General features: G+C 42.6%; 4 protein-coding genes and 1 long non-coding RNA gene across 16 annotated transcripts; 3 read left to right on the top strand and 2 right to left on the bottom strand.

Moving 5' to 3' along the window:
* Positions 1 to 2: 2 nt before the first annotated feature.
* Positions 3 to 1,165, top strand: Uqcc1 (Ubiquinol-cytochrome c reductase complex assembly factor 1). Its single transcript, XM_018007093.2, has 4 exons — positions 3 to 160; positions 269 to 454; positions 514 to 765; positions 822 to 1,165. Exons 1-4 carry the CDS (start codon positions 104 to 106, stop codon positions 1,107 to 1,109), a joined length of 783 nt encoding a protein of 260 aa, XP_017862582.1. The 5' UTR covers positions 3 to 103; the 3' UTR covers positions 1,110 to 1,165.
* On the bottom strand, positions 1,099 to 2,253 carry LOC108613562 (uncharacterized). The gene is made up of 3 exons (XM_018007097.2): positions 2,116 to 2,253; positions 1,800 to 1,977; positions 1,099 to 1,746 (listed from the first exon to the last, which is right to left on the bottom strand). The coding sequence occupies exons 1-3, from the start codon at positions 2,137 to 2,139 to the stop codon at positions 1,175 to 1,177; spliced, it is 774 nt and encodes a 257-aa protein (XP_017862586.2). The 5' UTR covers positions 2,140 to 2,253; the 3' UTR covers positions 1,099 to 1,174.
* On the top strand, positions 2,254 to 8,225 carry LOC108613549 (uncharacterized). Its single transcript, XM_018007080.2, has 4 exons — positions 2,254 to 2,411; positions 2,655 to 4,009; positions 6,304 to 6,482; positions 6,561 to 8,225. The coding sequence occupies exons 1-4, from the start codon at positions 2,404 to 2,406 to the stop codon at positions 7,395 to 7,397; spliced, it is 2,379 nt and encodes a 792-aa protein (XP_017862569.1). The 5' UTR covers positions 2,254 to 2,403; the 3' UTR covers positions 7,398 to 8,225.
* tow (target of wingless repressor) lies at positions 7,863 to 14,767 on the bottom strand. 12 transcript variants are annotated; one of them, XM_089468607.1, is made up of 7 exons: positions 14,512 to 14,764; positions 13,526 to 13,685; positions 12,378 to 12,848; positions 10,861 to 11,044; positions 10,717 to 10,774; positions 9,607 to 10,659; positions 7,863 to 9,438 (listed from the first exon to the last, which is right to left on the bottom strand). In XM_089468607.1, the coding sequence occupies exons 3-7, from the start codon at positions 12,454 to 12,456 to the stop codon at positions 9,211 to 9,213; spliced, it is 1,602 nt and encodes a 533-aa protein (XP_089324733.1). In that variant the 5' UTR covers positions 12,457 to 12,848; positions 13,526 to 13,685; positions 14,512 to 14,764; the 3' UTR covers positions 7,863 to 9,210. The 12 variants fall into 12 exon arrangements, with proteins under 12 accessions (XP_089324733.1, XP_089324731.1, XP_089324738.1 ...); XM_089468605.1 differs by having other exon boundaries at positions 14,519 to 14,764; XM_089468612.1 differs by having other exon boundaries at positions 14,587 to 14,764.
* Positions 14,768 to 16,291: 1,524 nt separating this feature from the next.
* On the top strand, positions 16,292 to 19,010 carry LOC108613563 (uncharacterized). Its single transcript, XR_001915843.2, has 2 exons — positions 16,292 to 18,051; positions 18,186 to 19,010. It is a non-coding gene; the product is annotated as an uncharacterized LOC108613563 (long non-coding RNA).
* Positions 19,011 to 21,464: the final 2,454 nt, after the last annotated feature.

Here is a 21,464-nt window from a genome sequence, read left to right as displayed (position 1 = left end):
TTGGTTGTCGTGCCGGAATTGGTTTTGGTCAAGTTGGCAGCACTACATGTTATTAGAACATTGCGTTTCGGTTTAAACAATTAAAATTCAGTTTAATTAAAGCATGTTGTGCACACGCGCAGCTGCGAGGCTTGGGAGTGTCTTAACTACATCAGGACTGGTATGTAAACAAATGAAATCACAAAGTTTGACTCTTAGCAGTGGCTTCTGCAACTGCACCTGCACCACTCTTATATAAACGACACTGGCGGTTGTTTTTATCCCACAGGTAGCGCAACAAACATATACGCATCGTGTGGCAGCAACTGCGGCAGTAAGATTCACCCACCAATGCCGACTCTGCTCCACTGGTGTTGTGGACAGTCCTGGGAAAACAACAAAACAAACTGCGGAAGATGGTAGCATATTGAAACGTGTTCTGAACAAAGTGGGCTTTACGCCCAATACAAAAGCCGTGAGTACTATAAATAAAGAATACATAATAGATAGATCTAAAAACAAAATTCATTGCAGCGCCTCAAGGTCACGAGTCATCTGCTGTATGAGAGTGTGGCGGACAAGATCAACTATGTTGCCTTCTTTCGCGATTTTAATTTGCCAAACACGTTCAACTCCTGGTTCCTGGTCACTGAGCTGCATGTCTGGCTGCTAATGATGCGCTCCATGGCCGAAGGATCAGAAACTGGCGAAGATGGACGCTTCCTGAGAAACTGCATCGTGGAGGCAATGTGGGGAGATGTAAATACACGCGCCAAGAAACTTGGGGTAAGTGCTAAAACTCCACTAAGGTCGTTGATTAATCTATTTTATTTGCTCTGCAGGCGAATAATCCCTCTCAAACGAGGAGGCAAATAGAGACTCTCTCGGAACAATTTCAGGCGGCACTGATCGCCTACGACGAGGGCATCATGTCCGATGATCGAGTGCTGGCGTCTGCTCTATGGCGTCGCTTCTTCGAAATGGATTGTGACGATTACACTCAAATTGAGCGTCTGGTGAAATACGTGAGGATACAGGCACTTATGTTGGATAGTTTAAGTCGCGATCAGTTCATAACAAAGCCAAACGTGGCGTGGCATGATTTGGACAAGTGCAAGGTTGATGCATAGAAAATGTTTTATTTTTTCTTTTAGTTTGTTTATTAAAGGTCTATTTACAATGCTAAGCCTTATATTTAAATAACCAAATCGTTGATGGGCTCGTCTACTAGAGCTCGAAGCTGACACTTGAGCAGGAAAGCCAAAATCCGACGTTCCGCTCGCACTTTCTGTACGCCCTTAAGTTGCCCCAGAATCCGGCTCATTTGCAGATAATCGCTTGTGGATGACGATGGCGGTGCGTCCACAGCAAGAGGTGTCCTTTCTTTAGCAGTGGGTTCTATGCTTGGCTGCAGATGCTGCTCCACAACCTCATCGGCTTCCTCGAAAATGATTTCTTCTTGTAGCATTGGATCGCTTGGCTCAATAATTTCCTCAATTATCAAGGTATTGTCATCATGCTGTTCCATATCGGTAACATGCATCACAACGCAATCTTCATACGACTGCCACGTATTCTGATCCACAAAGGATTCTTTCTGCTCTACATTTGGTTGCCTCTCGACTTTCGCCTTGGCCTTAGGTCGCGATCGCGCATCTGTTAAGAATTGTAATCGCTTAAAATAGGGCCAGGTTGAACCGCCAGGTCGCCTTGATTCCTTGCGATACTGATAATGTAAATTATTCCAGCGCATTAGGCAGAAATCCACTGAAAAGAAATCCACAATTATTGATAGTTCACTAAGAAATAGTCCAATTTACCATCACAATCCATTATCTCAGCTATTTTCGACCAGATCTCCGTCTTAACTTTCATAACATCATAGTTCGAAAGTCCGGTCTGGCGTTTATACAACACGGTATTAGGCTCGACATGATCGATGAGCTTGAAATCAAATGGACGATTCTTTTTATAGCTGGTGCGCATTTTTAATAAAGGCTGAAATCAATTTTAAATAATGGTGGAGTGACATTAAGCATATTTGCGATTAATTATCTGTTAAAGTGAAAATAAACAGTGTTTGACAAAGGCAAAAAATCCGTTTATTTTTAAAAAGTAGTCATTAAAAATTGCAACCTCTAATAAAAATGCAGCAGTCATAACATTTCATTTCATTTCAGTATACATTTAATGGTGTCACTCTACTTTAGTGCTTTTTCTATTTGTGTAAAACAGAGTTGCTTTGATTTATAAATATCGAATAAGTCCAATATCGAGCATAAGTAAGCCAGCAGTTTCTTTCATCTCTAATACTGACGTAGGTGCAAAACCTGGAAAATTGTAAGGTGAAGTGAAAATTGCAAAAAAAAGTGAAAAAAGATAAAATATTTGGCAAATAATTGTGCAATTTAAGTGCTGATAAAAATGAACATGTAAGTAACAATAATTTGCATTGGGGTACATCATATTTACGTTGTTTTTCGTAAAAAACCACACATGTGGCAATGAGACTGCTGCAGAGGGGGAAATTTTTTTTCGTAGATTTGCTAAAAATCGATAATTCAAAATGGCCGAGAGAGTAGCTAGTGAAAATCACATCGAAAAGTAGAAAAAAAAGTTTGGAACTACTTTTGATGCTCAAAATTATAATTAATGGCGCACAACGCTCGTTCCAGGTATAACGGACAGGTAAATGGTTATATGGGAAGTGCACCCGCCGGTGGTATGCCCAACAATCGTATGGGCGCTGGCGGCGGTGCTGGAATGTTCCAGCGTAATCGCTCGGCTCCCTACATTCGTGGTGGACCCGGCGGTGGCGCTGGTACTGGTGGATTCAATGGAGGTCGCATGAATATGGGCGGCCCAGGAGCTCGCGATGGAGGAGGTTTTAATGGTGGACAGAACAGCAACCGCACGTCCACTCATGGCGCCCATCTGCCATCAATTATTTGGGCAGAGGTGTCGCTTACACCATTCCGCAAGAACTTCTACAAGCCTTGTGAATCTGTGTTGGCTCGCACTCAAGGGGAGACAGAAACCTTCTTGAGCAGCAACGAGATAACTATTAAAGGCAATGAGGTGCCCACTCCTAGCATTGAATTTGAGGAGGGCGGTTTCCCTGACTATGTAATGAATGAGATACGCAAGCAGGGCTTTACCAAGCCCACAGCTATTCAAGCTCAGGGTATGCCCATCGCATTAAGTGGCCGTGATCTGGTGGCCGTGGCCCAAACCGGTTCGGGCAAGACATTGGCCTATGTCTTGCCCGCTGTGGTCCACATTAACAATCAGCCGCGCTTGGAACGTGGCGATGGACCCATTGCTTTGGTACTCGCACCCACACGCGAGCTGGCCCAGCAAATCCAGCAGGTAGCTAGTGAGTTTGGGTCGAACACTCAGGTGCGCAACACCTGCATTTTCGGCGGTGCCCCCAAGGGCCAGCAAGCTCGCGATTTGGAGCGTGGCGTCGAGATTGTCATTGCGACTCCTGGACGCTTGATTGATTTCTTGGAGCGCGGAACCACCTCGCTTAAGCGCTGCACCTATCTGGTGTTGGACGAGGCCGATCGCATGCTGGACATGGGCTTTGAGCCGCAAATCCGTAAAATTATGCAGCAGATACGCCCAGATCGTCAGGTGCTCATGTGGTCCGCCACCTGGCCCAAGGAGGTTCGCCAGCTGGCCGAAGAATTTCTCAACAACTACATTCAGGTCAACATTGGCTCTCTGTCGTTGAGCGCCAATCATAACATACTCCAGATTGTCGATGTCTGTGATGAGTCGGAAAAGATCGTTAAGCTCATACAGTTGCTAACCCAAATCTCTGGTGAGAATGAGACCAAGACCATCATATTTGTGGAGACCAAGAAGCGTGTGGATGAGATAACACGCAATATATCACGCCAGGGCTGGCGTGCGTGTGCCATTCATGGCGACAAGTCGCAGCAGGAACGCGACTTTGTGCTATCGAGTTTCCGCAATGGACGCCACTCCATACTGGTGGCCACCGATGTGGCCGCACGCGGATTGGGTGAGTGTTTCGTAGCTTTTGCGCCAGCAGCTGGCTAATGCCAAGCTGTGCTGTTGTCTTTTTTGATGCGCTCCATAACCAATAACCGAGCAAGTGTTGCTGTGGATCAACAACATGACCAAAATGCCAAATGCCAAAATGGTTTTGTTTCATTATTTGATTCGTCGTCGTCGTCGTCTGGCAGCGACAGTCAGCGATGAATCGGCCAACACCGACCAGCCTATTACTCTTTCTCTCTCATTCCTTGGCTTTCACTTTTCTTTCACATTCTCTTATTCTCCGCTTCTCTCTCACCGTTCGAGTGGGACAAGTTGACCTTTGTGCATTTACAGGTTAATTTGTGCATTGCATGTCTAAGTCTTCTCTCCAATCCAACTTTCCTCTCGTTTGCTTCCGACCGGCGAAGCATTGAAAGATATTTTAATTTTCTCTTTTTATTTACATTTATTCGTTCGCTTTAAACTTTTTTTTGCCGTTCCCAAAAAGAAAAAGAAAAACTTAAAAAAATATCTTTAAAATGGTGTGGTCGAAATAATAATGAGGGAATGTGTTCTCCCTGCATTTTGCTGGTTATATGAAGTTTATTCCACATATATGTACTTTATTGTGTTTTTAGTTTGTTGCTCTACGTTTTTCTATCTAGTCTTTAGTTGTGCTTCGTCATATTACACTTGAGTAACCTAACATACCATATGCAATATGTTGTCAGTCAAGGACTCAATGGCTTAGCAAAATACGAGTAAATTGATTAAATCTAAAATAAGAAAATTAAGAAATCGGGTTCTTCGGTTAGCCGAATATGAAATGCCTTTGTAGAGGAAATCTAGCGCAGTTTTTCCGATTGATAGCAGGCTAGAGCTGAAAGAACTGATATACATGACTTGACTGTTGATACTGATAAGTCATATTCTCTAAAATATCCTTCACGAATTGTTAGACAACTACTCTACAACGGTATACATACATTTAAGGATCGCTGACAATTTTTTTTTAAATTACGCTCTTGAATAGAATGGCCAGTTCTTCAAAGAGTTGTAAACTAATATTTTTTTAACAATATTTTTATTTTTTATTTGTTTGAATTCGGAATTAAAAAAAAAAAATTGAGTTAGCGATATATTTTGCGGCCAAGAAATTTTTGACTGATGCTTATTTTCGTAGTTTATTTGTAATTATTATAAAAGTATTATGTATATTGTATATTACGTCGCTCCTATATGTATAAAACCTAAATTTGTGTGTGAACAAAAATATCATCAGCACTTTTTGAAATGGACTTCGATTTTTATATGGCAAAAGTAAAAAAAAAAGAAAAAGAAAAACCATAACAAGAGAAAAGTTAAATGTTAAAAGTTGTATACACAAAACAGATAAAAAAGTTAAGCTTTATATACAAGTTGAGGGTTGAATTCTTAAGTTTTTAGCAACGCGGAACTCTCATCACTTTAGCTCCGCGCCCAGGCTACATCTACAACAGCTACAACCGAAACAACAACAACAGTGCCGTAACAACATTTATTACGTAAGCCCTATCTAATATCTAATCATAGATCGCACACGGGGTAAGTACTAGGCTAATTATGAACCAACTCGTTCGCTTCCTCCTCTCTCACTCATTCACCCAGTCAGTCAGTCAGTCACTAACACGTCCCTCTTTCGTCCTAGCAACCTACCGTTAATAATAGTCACACCCCCTCCTTCAACCTCTCCCCCATTCCCCGGTAGACTCATAAGAACTAACTGGCTCCTAGCACCCACTCATCACATTCTTATTATAAAACCTACATCTTAAGTTTAATCAAGCCGTCTCTTGTATGCATTAAGCTTAAAAAAAATATAATATATATTAAAATAAAGATTTGTGTATTTCAAAATGAAAAAAAAAAAAAAAAAAAAAAAACGAGAACACAAAGGTCGAGGTCCACCATTTCTGCAGTATAGAAAAAACATATATCTGTTTGCCAAAGATGTATAGTTGTTAATATACGCTAAATAGTATTGATGGCGAAATTTTTGTTCAAATCAAAACCATAAAATATGTAGAGCAAATCGAATGTGTTTGCAAAACAAGTTATAAATTAAAGTGCTTATATTAATTTTAGCAACAAACAAAAAATATTTCATTAAAAAAAAAAAAAAGCACACACACAAAATGAATAAAACACACACATAAGTTTCTGTTTTTGTTTATAGTTCTTGAGTATGTATTGAGAATATCAAAGAGAAACGTATAATTTGTAAAACATGTTTAACATTCATAACTTTTTCAATTTTCAAATCGAAACGCAAAACAGACGTTGACGATGTCAAGTTTGTGATCAATTATGATTATCCTTCCAACTCGGAGGATTATGTGCACCGCATCGGGCGTACCGGTCGTTCCAATAATACGGGCACTGCGTACACCTTGTTTACGCACTCCAATGCCAACAAGGCCAATGATTTGATTCAAGTGCTGCGCGAGGCCAATCAGGTAATTGATTGAACACCAAACATTTCAGCTCTTATATCCTCTTTATAAATGTGTCTCCTGTTATTTTCTCCTATATAGACCATTAATCCCAAGCTGATGAACATGGCTTCCAATGCTGGCTATCAGAAACGTGGTGGCAGCAACTATCGCGGCAACACTGGTGGCTATCAGGGGCGCAATTCGCAAATGGGCAACTCCAACAACTATCGCAACAACCAGAACATCAATAACAACAACAACATGAATAGAAATGGCAATGGCAACAATGGCTACAACCCGGCTGGTCCGCCGCGCTATGACCAAAAGGTATCGCGTAATTCGCCGCCTTCTTCTGGTGGCTATCGTCCGCCAGCCATTGGCTATCAGCAACAGCAACAGCAGCAGCAGCAGCAGCAACAACAACAGCAGCAGCAGACACCATCACAGCAACCCAATGGAGTGCAGTTCTCACGTTTCAATCCGAATGCCGCTTGCTTTGAGCCGAAGACCCAAGCTTCGGGCGGGCAGCAGCATCAGCAGCCACAACATCTGGCCGCTGCTCAGGCAGCCGCAGCAGCCGCTGCTGGCTATGGCTATGGCGTCGAACAGAAGCGCTCTCGCTTCGCCTTGAATTTCAATATGCCACCACCACCCATTACACACCAACAACAACAGCAGCAGCAACAGCAACAACAGCAGCAGCAGCCGCAGCCACAGCCGCAACAGCAGCCACAACAGCCGCAACCGCAGCAGTTGCCGGTGGGAGGAGCAGCCGCCATGCCGCCACAGGCATACGGACAGTATACGAGCATGTCCAGTAGCATGGCGACAGTGTCGCTGAACGGAGGTGCACCCAGCATAGCGGCTAGCGCCTATCGAGCCCCATACGCAATGCCGTACGTGATGCCACCACCACCATTACCCGTACAAAACTAAACTTAACAGTAACGCCAAATTGTACGAGCCTAAAGGACTAGATCCCCTAAGGGTCTAGGTTAATTTCTGCTCGAATATAATTTCCTTTCCATCACTAAAATATAAATACACACAACTCACATACACACATACACTCACACTATCACGTGCAGACAAAAGAAAACGTGCACATCAGCGTATGCAACTTCGAGTATATTAAAGTCTTAGGCATCATCTAAGATCCCAGACTCAAGTAGATCTCCTCCGCCCACACATATTAGTAATATAATATGGTTTAAACTGGAATCAAATACGCTTGCAATTTGATAAATTCACTTTTCGTTCACCTGTAATCGCACATACATAAATACACACGAACACACCAACACACTCTAACATAAGCACATACAAACACCACAAATCATTTAGTTATAAGCATTTGTTTTAGTCAGACATTTGGGCAATTCGGTTGCCAACTGATTTAGATTATAATTGGCCCCAGCGTATTTGATTTCTGTGACTATTCTCGAATAATCAATCCTATTCAATAATCTATATTAATAATAATGCAAAATTGTAATTTGCAATGCTCCAAGCGACACTGAAACAGAGACAAACAAATATGATATAATTTCTTAGAATCAAATGCGTGTTACATCGTCTTAAACCATATTATGTGACTAGTCTAATTGCTTAGCTGAAACTTCACAACAACTTTCACAAAACAATAGCAACAAGAACAACAAAAGAATAAATAAAAATAACTAAAATGTATAATTCCATTTAATGTAAACTTATGAATTGATTTACAACTTATGAATAAAGGAGTTAATTCAACATCAGCAATAATTGGTCTTTACTTACGGTTCCTCCGCTTGGTGACTCATCGATGGCTTTCGCTTAACTTAATTGATTTGCATTTATTTTCATTTTTAAATATATATATATATATATTTTTTTTTTATATAAGAAAAAACTATTATACATCCAAAATTATCATAATAATAAATAGAACTAAAGTATACAAATATTACTAGACAGCATCACCGTCATCATCATCATTCATCATCATCATCATCATTAATTGAAATGATCTCTTATCAGTGGCTATCATTTTTGCATCTATCCGATCCAGCTTAATTTTCTCTTTGGGTTTCTTGACAATTTGTTTACCTCACACATTTTACAGAATTGATTTTTAAAAATTACACGATGAATATGATTATGACTAACAAAATTGTGAGAATGTAGAAGTCATTTTTGTTGTGTTGTGTTGTGTTTGTTTTCTTTGTGTTTTTGTTGCTTTGTTGCTTTTGTAACTTGCTAACGTCTGGGCTTGCTTGGCGTACATTGTATAGTAAAGTGTTATATACTCGATCCTTAAACTATTTGTCTGGCATTCTATCCCCCGCTCTTTGGCTGCCGGCTGATTACTTGGGGGCGTGTGTCTGCATAACTATGTATATATATATAGTTATAGTTATAATGCAATATATTCCTGATTCGCATAATTTTCAGTAGTATTAGTTGCTGTTCTAATTTGTCGTTTTCTGGGCTCTTGACTACCCAATTGGGGGGAGGAGGGCGAGGAGTACTGAAACATTGAGTGCAGTTTTACAATTTTATCGATTTTTTTCGTTTTTTTTTTTTTTTTTTGCATTTTCTTTTCTTTTTTTTTTTTTTTTTTTGTATAATTAAATTTTGTGTTTGTTAATTTTGCTTAATTTTGTTCTTTGGCGCAGTTGACTAATTCTGTGTTGGTTTTTGTTTTTGCATTTTGTTTTAGTGGTTTGCTAGGGGATTCTGCTTGCTTTGCTGTTTACATATATAGATATCACGAGAGTTCCTGCGAGAACTGCGTCTCCAGGGTGGGTCTAGTTCTAGTTGGATTCCTGTTGGGATTGCGTATCGGTGGTCCTGGGCTCCCATAGCCCGCCGCATACAGCTGCGGGCACGAGTCTTTTATGAGTTCCTGCGTCTCGCGCAGCTGCCGCTGCACCTGCGGCGCCAATCTCTGCACGCTGATTGCCGGGGGAAATTTGTATTCCGTGGGTGGCGCGGGCTGCAGACGATAGAAATTTGTTAATAATATTTAATGGAGTCTCAAGTGGAGTTCATATGGATAACTGAATAGTCTTTGTTTTCGAGACGCCTCACTAACCCAACCCAATGTAATACCCACTGATCTCTGTGATCTTCAAACCGCCCAGTCATGGCCACGCCCACTCACCTGCACAGTGTGCATGACCTCGCCGTAGTAGGCGCCGGCTGCATTTGGCGGCTGTTGCAGCTGCGACGTTTGTGGCTGCAACTGTTGCTGCTGCTGTTGTTGCAACTGTTGCTGCTGTAAGTGTTGCTGCTGCTGCTGCTGCTGCTGGCTTTGGCTGTGTGGAGCGGTTTGTGGTTCGTAAGATTCGGAGGCGATGGGAACTGGAGCCGCTTGCTGGGCGACATTTTGGGAGGCAGTGCTCGGTACTCCGTAGTAGGATAGCTGCAGGGGTGCGCGACCGGCTGTGGCGCCGGCGCCATTTAGGAAGCCCGTCACGCCCGTCTGCATCAGCGGCGAGCTGGCGGCAATATACTGAACAGGAGCTGCGCAAACGGGCGGCGGGGGTATGGCGCCATAGAGCAGTCGCTTGGGACTGACAGTTTGAGGCTTGGCGCCGGCAGGAAGCGTCAACATATGCCCACCATACGTAGCGAGCTGTTGCTGTTGCTGTTGTTGTTGCTGCTGTTGCTGTTGTTGCTGATGTTGCTGGTAGAGCACCAGCTGCTGTTGCTGCTGCTGTTGCAGCTGATTGAGCTGCGCGGCGGCCGCTGCATTGGCATTGGACGTATTGACGAGATTGGCATCGAGTTGTGGCAGCAACTGCTGCGAGAGGATTAGCTGCTGCTGCTGCTGCTGATAGATCGCTGCCGCTTGATGTTGCTGCTGCTGCTGCTGTTGTTGCTGCTGTTGTTGTTGTTGTAGTTGCTGCTGTTGCTGCTGCTGCTGCTGTTGCTGTCGCCCCGCCATGACGTGCTGAGGTAGATACTCAGTAGTAGGCAGCGTGTTGCACGCCGAGGAGGGCTGCAGTAGATGGCCAGCGGGTTCTCTCGTACCGCCTCTCGCCTTGAGCGGCACTTGGGCCACCTGACGTATCGGCGTCGTCTGCAGCGAGCGGCTGGCGGAGGAGCATATGGATGCGGAGAGGCTAGCGGACTCCCAATGCTGTACCAGCGCATTCAGTCGTGCCTCCTCCAAGGCAATTTCCGTCTCGCTGGCCGAGTCATAGTCGGGCCCCTGCAAAGAGAACTGCTTTAGTCGAGTCTTGGCTTAGTGATTGGGTCCTGGGCTCACCTCGTCGATCTTCTTGTCCAGCATGCGAAAGAAGTTCTGTTGGCTTGATGATATTTCTCTGCAAGGTGCAGGCAGTTTTAGTTGAGATGGATTTTGGGGGGTTGGGGGGAGTGGCACATGGCACTCTGGATAGTTGCTACTTACTGGCTTTGGAGCAGCGACAGGTTTTTGGCACGCAGCAGCGAGACGGCCACGTCCTCCTCGGTGTCCTGTATGTCCTTATTGCTTTGTTCCTCGGTCTCGTCATGCTTCTCGCGCTCGCGTTGTTGCGCCTTCTCAGCATCCTCAATGTGACCTTCATCCTCATCCGTCTCAGCATCCGAGTCGGCTAAGCAAAGAAAATGAACGGAGACAACATATGTAAGTATTCATTAAGTGGAAAACTAAAGCAATAAAATGTTCACAGCGAGTGCCTGAAGGACATTTGGCGAAGTCATAGAAAAGTAGGACAACAGCTGAAGGCAGTTCAAGTATTCGAGATATCAGTAATGCTCATGAATCGAGGCGTAAACAGCTACGGTTTCGAATCCAAAATTAAAAAGTTAAGAAACATTCGCTTGAGCTGATATCCTGTCAAGGGACTCATCCTTGGATCATCTTCTTAAAGTCTGATTCGGTTCGTCATCCCTTTTCGAGGTACTTGGCGCTGCCTTTGGCCAATTTAATTAAGACGAGCCATGCATTTTAATGCAAATTCATCAGCCGCAGCACAAAAATACGATATGAATGAAAAACTTTATAATTAATCTAGCCATAGTCGAAAAAGGCGAGAGCCTGACGAACGAACCTAAGGCCATCAGAATTTGGGTCTTTTATGGCACAAAGGCGCCATTGTGTATGCTACACTTTTGTTAACCCGTTTTGAGCGCAGCCCAAACACACGAGCACCCACACACACACATACACATACATCCGTGTGTATATACATACACAAAGCGACATTCATGCACATACATAAATAGAGACAAGGGCCCCAAGGGGACCACACCCACACAACTGGTGCGCCCATTGCAACAACAAGTTGCCTTTTAGTAGTTAATTACACACACGCACACACATCCGTACTCACACACAGTCACACATACACACACGCAAAAGCGAGAGAAAGGCTGTAAAAACAGCAACAACAACAACCTGATGACAAAAGGCTCTCAGGGCTTTGCCGAAAACTTTTGAATGTAGGCTAGGGCAACAATTTTATTTTACTGTGTTTTATTATAAGCGCACATACACATGCACACACACATACATACGTACATACAGGCACACACGTGTTTATATTTAAGGCTTGCATGTGTGTGCAGCTTATAAGCCTAGTCTTTAGTTGGCAACTGCAGGGCCTAAGCCCTGCTGCTGTCATATTAATCAATGATGTCCTCATTGTGAAAACAGGTGGCTTACACGCACACCCACACACACACACACACGTGCACACAGACGCACCTATACATAGCTGCAAGGCAAATTGATGTCGTCATGCGTGTAAGCTTTTGTCATATGTGCCCATCTGTGACTGTGTGTGTGTGTGTGTGTGTGTCGTCAAGGCAAATAGACACAATCGCACACATGCAAACGCACTCACTCACACACACACATACATACAGTCATTCGTACATACATATATACATACATAGGCGCAACTCCTTTGATTTGCTGCTTACCGTGTCCTCCTTTCTTGCCGTTTGCTTTACTCTTCGATTTCCTGGGATATAAATGTATTTTGCTCTGCCCACAGCCCATTTTCTGACTGTGCTGCTGCGACTGCGGCTGCGGCTGCGGCTGCTGACGGCGTCGCTGACGTTGACGCTGACGTTGTGCTGTTGTGTTGCCTTTGTTGCTGTTCTTCTTCTTTTATTTGTTGTTTTTGTATGTTTTGGACTTATTTTGTTTTGTTTAATTCATTAATTTGTTGCTCGACACGTTCTGTGTAGTCTGCTGACGACCTGTATCTGCTGCCCTCGCTCGCTTGCTGGCGCGCTCTTTGTAGGTCTCTCTCTTTCGCTCGCTCGCCCTCTCTCGCTCTTTCCCGCTCTCTTTGTATACCTCTATTTTATTTACGTTTTTGTCACACGTCTCTGCTGTGTTTCTTCTTTTTTTTTTCTTTCGATTTTATTCAATTTTCACTAATTTAACTATGTGTGTAAATTTAATTTATTTGATTTCTGCTTGTTGTTGTTGCTGTGCGTGTCGAGATCGTTTTTTAATGCGACATCAACATCATCATCAAACAACAACAACAACAATCGTACAAAAATATCATAACAACAAAATGAAAACACATTTGCGAGAATGGAACATTCCACATTGGCCACTTGTTCAAGAATCTCATTTGTCGACTATGTCTACGACATAGTTGTTGCCTGCTCAGTCGACGTCGTGCGTAAAACGCCCACCCACCCCATCATTTCCAGATCAAACCAAACACACATAAACACAAATACACACACACACACACACACACAAACACGCATACACTGAGCGCATAAAAACTTTTAAAAGTAGCGGAAATTAACTTTTTGCCTTGGACCGTACCTAGCGACAGATACCGTTGCAAATACCGTTGCTTGGCCACACTGAACCACCCGGCCGACCCACTGTTGTTGTTTCTCCGACTGTGCGTGCGCGCGTATGTGTGTGAGCTTGTGTTTGTGCTTGTGTGTGTGTGTGTGTGGCCCCAACCACTTGTTTCGCTCTGTGCGAGCGATAAATTCAATTTGCAGCGTCAATTTGTAAACATGCACACGGCACCGCGGCACAGGACCCATAAAAGGGTTTGGCTCTAGGGTTGCCATACTATTTGTCTCACTACCGTAATTGTTGTTGTCGTCACTGTTGCTGCTGCTGTTTCTGTTGTTGCTGCTACTCCCGTTTCGATTTATGTTTCTGCTTGGATTTTAGCTTCTGCCAAGACGCGCGCGTTTTACAGCTTTCAACACTCGCGAGCGTTGTTGTTGCTTGTGTTGTTGTTGCTAATTTAAACAAATAACAATAATAAGCACAACAAATAATGCAACAAAAACACTTGAATTATATTCAATTATTCTCACATAGCGGAGCAGCAGCGAGCTGACCATAGCAGAGCGTCTGCCTCTTGCTCGCTCACAGTAAAACTTATAATAGACACACACAAGCACACACACACGCACACATACACCCGCTCATACACACACCCACTTGGGCAGGCGAATGGGGCAGGCAGCGAGGCGCCAAGTAGCCGAAGCCAACACACTCGTTCAAAGAGAGAGTGAGCGCGAGAGAGCCGCAGCGAGAGCGAGAGCAAGCTCCAGCATTGTCTCTCTCTTCCCGCTGCTTCTACTGCTTCTGCTGCTGCTGCTTCTTGCTCCTGTGTGCGTGCGTGTGTGTTTTTATGTGTGTGCGTGTGTTTGTGTGTGTTTGAGTGCGCGCTGCGTGCGAAATTGATTTTTCTATTTATAAAAAAAAATCAAAATATATCTGTATTTTCGTTTGTTGCGCGGCGTTCATATATATTTACTATATATACATATATTTTTTGTATGGATTATTATTTTTGTTGCTGCTGCCAAAAACATAATTTATGTTTTATTTATGATTTTCATTTCCCATTTGGCATTTTGTATTCAAGCATTTCGACGTTTCGTTTTCATATTCGTTTTAACGTGTGCGCGTTTTCATAGAAACTTGTTTGATTTATACGGAGCGCCACTTGGGCACAACCATCACTCGGCCCCAGCGAGCAGCGTTTTTCAATTTCGATTCCGGAATCACAAACAATTTGTTTAGCGGCATATTTTGCTTGTGCCGTGCTGCATTTACCGCTTACTTTTATTTACACAATTTGCTTTAAGACTAAAAGGAACTTTTGCGCATCAATTTTCATTGTATATTTACACTCGGTTCTTTCATTTTTATGGATTTTCTGCGGAAAACTCGCCGAAAAAGTTTTCGGACTGCGACGCGTCGCTTGTGTGTGGAATTTTGTATGCTGAAATTTATGCTGCTTGACACTCCTCTTTGTGTCACACAGCACTTTTTGTGCTTTTCTCAATCGGCAGTGGCAATAGCGAGAGCGACAACAAGAGTGTGAGGGCGACAGTGAGAGAGAGAGAGCGAGAGAGAGAGCAACGACAACTGAGCGGAGCGCAGCTTACATGCCAACACACATGCCAAAGCATGGCCAGAGAGCTTTTATGCTCAAGACATCAAATCGTCTCTCACGTCTGTGCCAAACACAAGGGGTGGGTTTTTGTTTCTCGAGTGATTGAGCACTTTTTGTTGCTGCTGCTGTTGTTGGGTGGGGGTTTGTGTTCTGAGAAGCTTTCAGCGCTACGGGGCATGCTTTTCGCTGCTTGAATGAAAGCTGAAGTCCAATTCTGATTTGCTTGAAACTTAAAGCTCATGCTTTGTAAGCTTTTTGGTAATGCGCATTTGTGCTTCACAAAAGCTTGAAGAAGCTTTTCGCATGTAGTTGGCAACACGCAGCTTCTTAAAGTTGATTTTTCAACCCCAAGCATAAAGCTTTTGGCAAAGAACAGATAATTTAGTATAGTGCAAAGTCCGGGAAACTCTTGTGTAATTTATATTAAAGAAAATCGTCGCTTTGTCATGTTCAGTATCATTATTTTGCACAATCTGAGCGTCCAGTGTGATGCTCTATTTCCGCTGGCAAAAACAACAGGGTGAACAACCCCCTAATAACTCGCCCCTAGGCCCACATGAGATATGCCGCTAGTCTGTGGCCATTATGCGAGTTTGCCATGTGAATTTATTGCATAATAATGAAGTGAGAAACGTTACAAATCAAAACACTCGACGGCCGTCAGATAAAGTTCAGATGTCCTGCCCTACTCTATGCGTATTATTTTATTTTTTTTATCATTATAATATTTTTGCTGTTTTGGGGCTGAATCGTTGGCAATTCTTGTGCATTTGTCAGCCGCAACGGAATTGAAACGTTTGCGCTTTTATTGCCGCGGACGTGTGTCGGTTAGCCCGGCAGGGGGTGGACAGGATAACTAGCAGGGGATGTCCTTTCCGATGGGAACAAAAAATAAAGGAGCCAAAGTCAACTCGAAATATGAAATGGATAGTGTGTCGAGCACGAGCAGGAAGTAATAAACAACAAATGCGAAGCCATATCATAATATTGATCTAGCGCTCGCATTACACAAGCCAACAAACAGAGTAACATCTTATGTAAATGGTTAGAGTTGAGACTATGTTGCTATATAAGAGCTCGATTAATCTAAGGGCTTGCTAATATATGAAATATGTATGGGAAACGAAATTCATCCGCTTAAGAGCGAGATTTTTTATATAAAATTAAGCTTATTAAAATTGAATAGAAAAATAATAAAGCTGTGGCATGCCTCTTCGAATTGCCTAAATAAATAAATAAATAATAATAATTTATATATATATATGTTACAACTATTTTAACTAAAAACCTATATCTAGCATTTATTTGACAATTTGAATTTATTATTACCATAATTTTTGGTAGTATTTTAATATGTTTTATTTTACCTACCTATAGATCTTAAAATTATTTCTTATTAATTATTATAATTTTGTCGTATATTATATTTGTTTTTTTTTTTTTTTTTTCATCTATGGATCTTAGAGATCTTAGAGATCTTAGTAATTATTTTTATTTATTGTTGCATACTCTGATTCCACTGCAGGTTTTTTATTGAAAGATAGGCAAAACTCCATCTATTCCATTTTTCTTCCTCTCGCTTAAGCAAAAGCCACCGTGCCTACTTACCATTCTCCATTCCTCTCGTCTAAGTTAACTCATTGGAGTGTTCCATACCATCGTACCACTCACTCTGAGTCTCTCACTCTCTATCTCTCTCGTAAATCCCTAATATCGACAGTCAATTGTGAATTTCAGCTGTTGTCAATCTGTCAAAGGGTTGCGCATACATTTGCACATGGCTCGAGGGTTTTGGGGGTTTTCGCTGTTGTTGATTGCGGCAACATATGTTTCTGTCACATTGTTTTGCGTGCAACAGTTTGGAGTTGTTGCCGCTGCTGCTGCACTGGCTGGCTGGCCTGCTGGCATGTCCTGCTAGTCCTGCCAGTCCTGGCACAGCTGGCTGTCAAGCATTTAGGCAAATTTTCGCACTCGTTTATCCTTTTTCGCTCGGCGACCACAAAAATGGAAAACAATTTACATAATTTTCGTCGATTTTGTGCTGCGATTTCTGTTTCCCCGCTGCCATTTGTTGATTGGTGCTTGATGAGAAATCAGCGAGTGACTGATGAAAAATCTCAGCACAGCGATTGCGACTATCATGGCTGTGGGCGTGGCAACCCGCCCGGCCGCCCATCGGCCACGTGACCGCACGCGCTGCGTTGAATTTAACACGCGTGAGGTGCCGGCCCCAGGGGCAGAGACTGAGATTCGAGATTCGAGAGTTGGGAGTTGAGAGTTGAGAGTTGAACGTCAGCCTAGACACTGGGGTGTGGCTTATGGGAAGGCAACAAAAATTGTTTAAACTTTTTTGTTTTGCTGTTGGCTTTTGGTTTTTGTTCCTCGTCGACGACGCGAGGACGCGTGCAGCCAATAAGTCCTGTACATAGGTCCTGGAGTCCTTCATCACTTCCGCTTCAGTTCAGCTGCGTGATTTTGCACAAATAATGTTTTGATTGCGTGGCAGCGTGACGTGTAATTATTATCGCCGCACAAACAACAAAGGCAGACACTGTCGAGTGGGCGTGGCACCGAAAAGAAGAGAAATCGCAAAGCAATTAAAATGATTTGCCAGCTTAAAGTAAACAGCAGCAGCAGCAGCAGCGATCAGAGCAAGCTCATAAATTACTTTAATTAAAACTTGCTGAAGAAGTTTCCTTAAAGGACACTCACAAATTAAAAATGGCTGCCGCTGCCAATGGCGAGCGGAACAAATATACAAAAAAAAAAAAAAAAAAAAAAAAAAAATATGAAAGAAATTTATGCAAATTATGCGCGCAGCAAGCAGGAGAATCCTTTTTGGCAGACCAGCAACAGCAGCAGCAGAAATTTCATTAAAAACTGCGCCGAAAATCTTTGATAAAAATTAAAAACTTTTGCCTTCAGACGCGCTGAAGGACAATTGACAGCAAATCTAAGGAAAATGACGGGAAAAGCAACAAAAAAATATATATGAAATCTTGCTACAAGAAATTAAAACAAGCGAAAAATAATATGAAAATATTATGACAGCAAGCTTGGGAGTCACAGGGAGTCTGAGGTCTGGGTGCTGGGGACTGGGCTCTGGAATTATTTAAATATGCCCAAGCTGCTTTCATATCAACATTTTCTAAATTTTTTTCTGTTTTTTGTTTTTTTTGTCATCTACGTCATTTCTGGTAATTTTAATGCGTTTTTTAGCGCCTTCCAAGGTCCGAGCCCACCCACTGAGCGAGCAGGGGGCAGGGGCGCATGGAAGGAGGCAACAGCTGCTTTGCATAATTATATTCATTGAAAACTTATTTCCTTCAAGTTTTTCAGCAAGAAATATTAAAAAATTCGAGTGCCCACTGAATTGAGTTACAGTTACATCAAGAAGATGCGTGAGGAAGGGCGCGTGGAGGGCGCAGAGAGGGCCAAGACTAGGGAAACAGTCTTGACATTTAATTGCTAGCTCTTGCGCATAGAGCTTGGCCAGAGCCTCGCTAAATGTCCAGCAATGCGCCGTCCACCACTTTGCTCCAGGAAAACCCGTTTCAATGGACTCGCGGCTGCCCTCAGCCCGCTAGCCGCAGCCACGCAGCTGGAGGAGCTGAAGATGTTGCTGCTGCGGCTGCAGAAGATGAAGCTGGAAAGCTGAAAGAAGAGAAAAAATGTAACATGATTTAATGACATGAATTATTTATGAGTTTCCTGTCAATCAAAAACCACGTCAAAGCATTTTGATGGCAATGTCAACGCGCCAGCGAGCAAAACACACGCAGCTCCTCTCGACACACACACACACACACAGAGACTCAGCGGACAGGCCATACGAAATAAAAACTGAAAAGAAATACGCAAAGAAATATAAACCTAAATAAATATACTGATACAGGTAGTAAGTGAGAAAAACAAACTGAACTGAGGTGGATGCTAGGAGAAGCTTTGAGCAAGCCAAAAGAGCCTAAGAGGCAGAAGTTGGACTAAAATTTAATGTCTACACTTTTATGTAGAGCTAAATTTAAATTATAGTTTTTCATATAATATGAATTATCTAATATATTTTATATATTATATTTTATATTATCTATATAGATCTCGTCAAGCATAAAAATAATTGAAATAAAATGAAAATAAAACAGAAATTTTAATTCAATTGATTTTTATATTTCTGGTATGTGTTAAAGTTAATCTCAGAATAATTTAATGAAAATATTTTAAATAATTAGTTTTATATAAAAATAAAATAATAATAATATAAAATATCATAATGATGATATTTCAATAAAAATAAATATATATTAAAAAGATATTTTAATAGTTAAAAATTTAATAATACAAAGAAGTTTCACTCAGAAAAATATAATTATATTTAAAAAAATAAAATATATAGAGTATGTGTGTAGAGTTTATAGTCAGATTGTTTAATCATTATATTTTTATTATTATTAAATATTAGCTTATTATCTCTTACTTTGTAGAACATGAACTCATAACAATTAGAAGTCCTTACGCCTCTATTCCTATCAAATATCTACAGCTACTACAGGATGCTCTAATTAAATTTGCATGTCCTTTGATATATTTTTCAGCATGGAAACATATTCTTTAAATATATTTGGAAGACATCTCTGCAGTGCTTGACAGATCAATTGAGTTTTCTCTTATTGCTATGCATGGCACACAGCTACATATATCATATAGACTTCAGGCCCTGCCATTCCATTAAGTATTTATAGAGACTACAGTGCGGCAAATGATATGCTAATTCAGAAGCTTTTTAATCAAGGCCCTAAGCCAAAGCCACAGCCAAAGAGAAAGCCAAAGCCAAAGGCAAAGGCAAAGCCATAGTATGAAGTGTATTTGCATCTTGTTTACTTTTTTACTTTTTTTTTCTGCCATTGTTTTCTCTAGTGCTTACGCGCTGCGTGCTCCACGTCCTGTTGGAGGCAGCTCCTATGTGGCTGAGTTCTATTGTTGCGCTCGAATGAAATCAATCATGTAATTTATGTTAGGATAATATGCCCCGGCCACACAGGCCAACCCCTCTAAAATGGACTGTCAAGAAATAAATATTTAACAATAATTGATTTAAAAGGCGCATGCAAATTTTCTCTAAGAGCAGCAGGAGCAGGAGCCGCAGCAGCAGGAAGGGGCGCCAATCAAAAGTAAGATTGAAAGACGAGCACACGGCCTGTCTCAGCTCGTCTTGGCCAGGCACGTGGGTAAAGTAACGGCTGCTCTTGAGTTGCGGGGGAGTCGTCTCTCTGCGTCTCGAGTGTTTTTTTGGCCCGCTTTTCCGGCTTTTTTCCAATTTCCTTGGCCGCTAAGCAAACAACTTGTCCGGCCCATGCTGTCGCTTAAGCGTGAAATTATATGAAATATCCTTTAAAAAGCTTTTGATTTCGCATCCTCCGCATCAAAAAAAAAAAAAAAAAAGAAGAGGAAAAGTCCTGCAAGGACAGCGGCGCAGCGTGTCCTGGCCTGGCCTCGTCTCGCCTCGCCTGGGCTTGTATGCAAATGTTGTTCATCTGCTTAGCGTAAAAGTTGTTTTCTTACTTATTTCAGCAACAAGGCTTTGGGTCCCGGGAAAATCGCATTTGCATGCCTTTGTCTGAAGTTGACCTCGTTGCTGTTGTTGGTGCGTCAGGTGTTGCTGCCAGGATACTAATGCTCCCCGTTAACGCTCTTAATGGCATAGACTGCATAATGGAGTTGCCAGGGCTCAGCTGTCGCCTGTTAGCTGTCGCCTCTTGGCTGTCGGCTGTCGTCTGTCAGGTGCATTCATTCACCTGTTCTCTAATGTTAATGACATCTCCTGGGCCGATGCATCAGACCATTTTTGGATTCCTTGGAAAAAGTAGCTCAGTAGCTTGCGGAGCAAGTGAAAGGCCATGGCTCGGTTGGGAGGCTGGGGGCTACTTAGGGCTGCCTGCCAGTGTGTACAAAAAGAGTAAAGGAGAAGAATAAGAAGAAGATAAAATTAGCATTACTTCCGACTGATCACAATCGGCGCATACTAATTGCTCGGTCGGCTGGGCAACGTGGGTTTCATTCATGGCAATCATTGAGTAGCTGCCTCCAAACTTGGCATTGTTGAATGATTCTGCTGTGATTTTTTCCAGTCCGTCTAGACAAATGTCTCCCCGGTTCATATAAGGCAACGGCGACGCGACTCTCTCTCTCTCTCCCTCTCTCTCTGTCTCTCTCTCTCTTCCCTCTAGATGCCTGCTGATCTGCTGTGCTTTGGCCAATTCACAGGAAACGTAAACGGGACAAGTCGTCTTGGCGGGGTCAGGGGACTGTTTACCCTTGCTTCTTACGAAACAACACAGCAAACACCAATCATCCACATCATTGTCAACACGCCATCGTCGCCGTCAGTCCATAAACGGACGCACCTTTTGCCTTATTGGGATGCCAGGCTCTGTGGCCTGTCATAACTCTTGGTAGGCGTACCATGAGCCCCGATCCCAGTTACCCAGCTCGCCACGAAATGGTGCACTATGCCTCTGCCTGGCCAAGACTCTTTCTCCTATGGACATTCTCGTTGCCATTGCGTCCTAAAATGGCGCAGACGCCGCACCTGGGAATATCAAAAGCCAGTCAG

The sequence above is a fragment of the Drosophila arizonae genome, chromosome 4 (assembly GCF_054131065.1).
Source record: "Drosophila arizonae isolate 15081-1271.41 chromosome 4, UAZ_ARI_1.0, whole genome shotgun sequence".
NCBI classification, from domain to species: Eukaryota; Metazoa; Arthropoda; class Insecta; order Diptera; family Drosophilidae; genus Drosophila; species Drosophila arizonae.
This window is presented reverse-complemented; position numbering and strand designations above follow the sequence as displayed.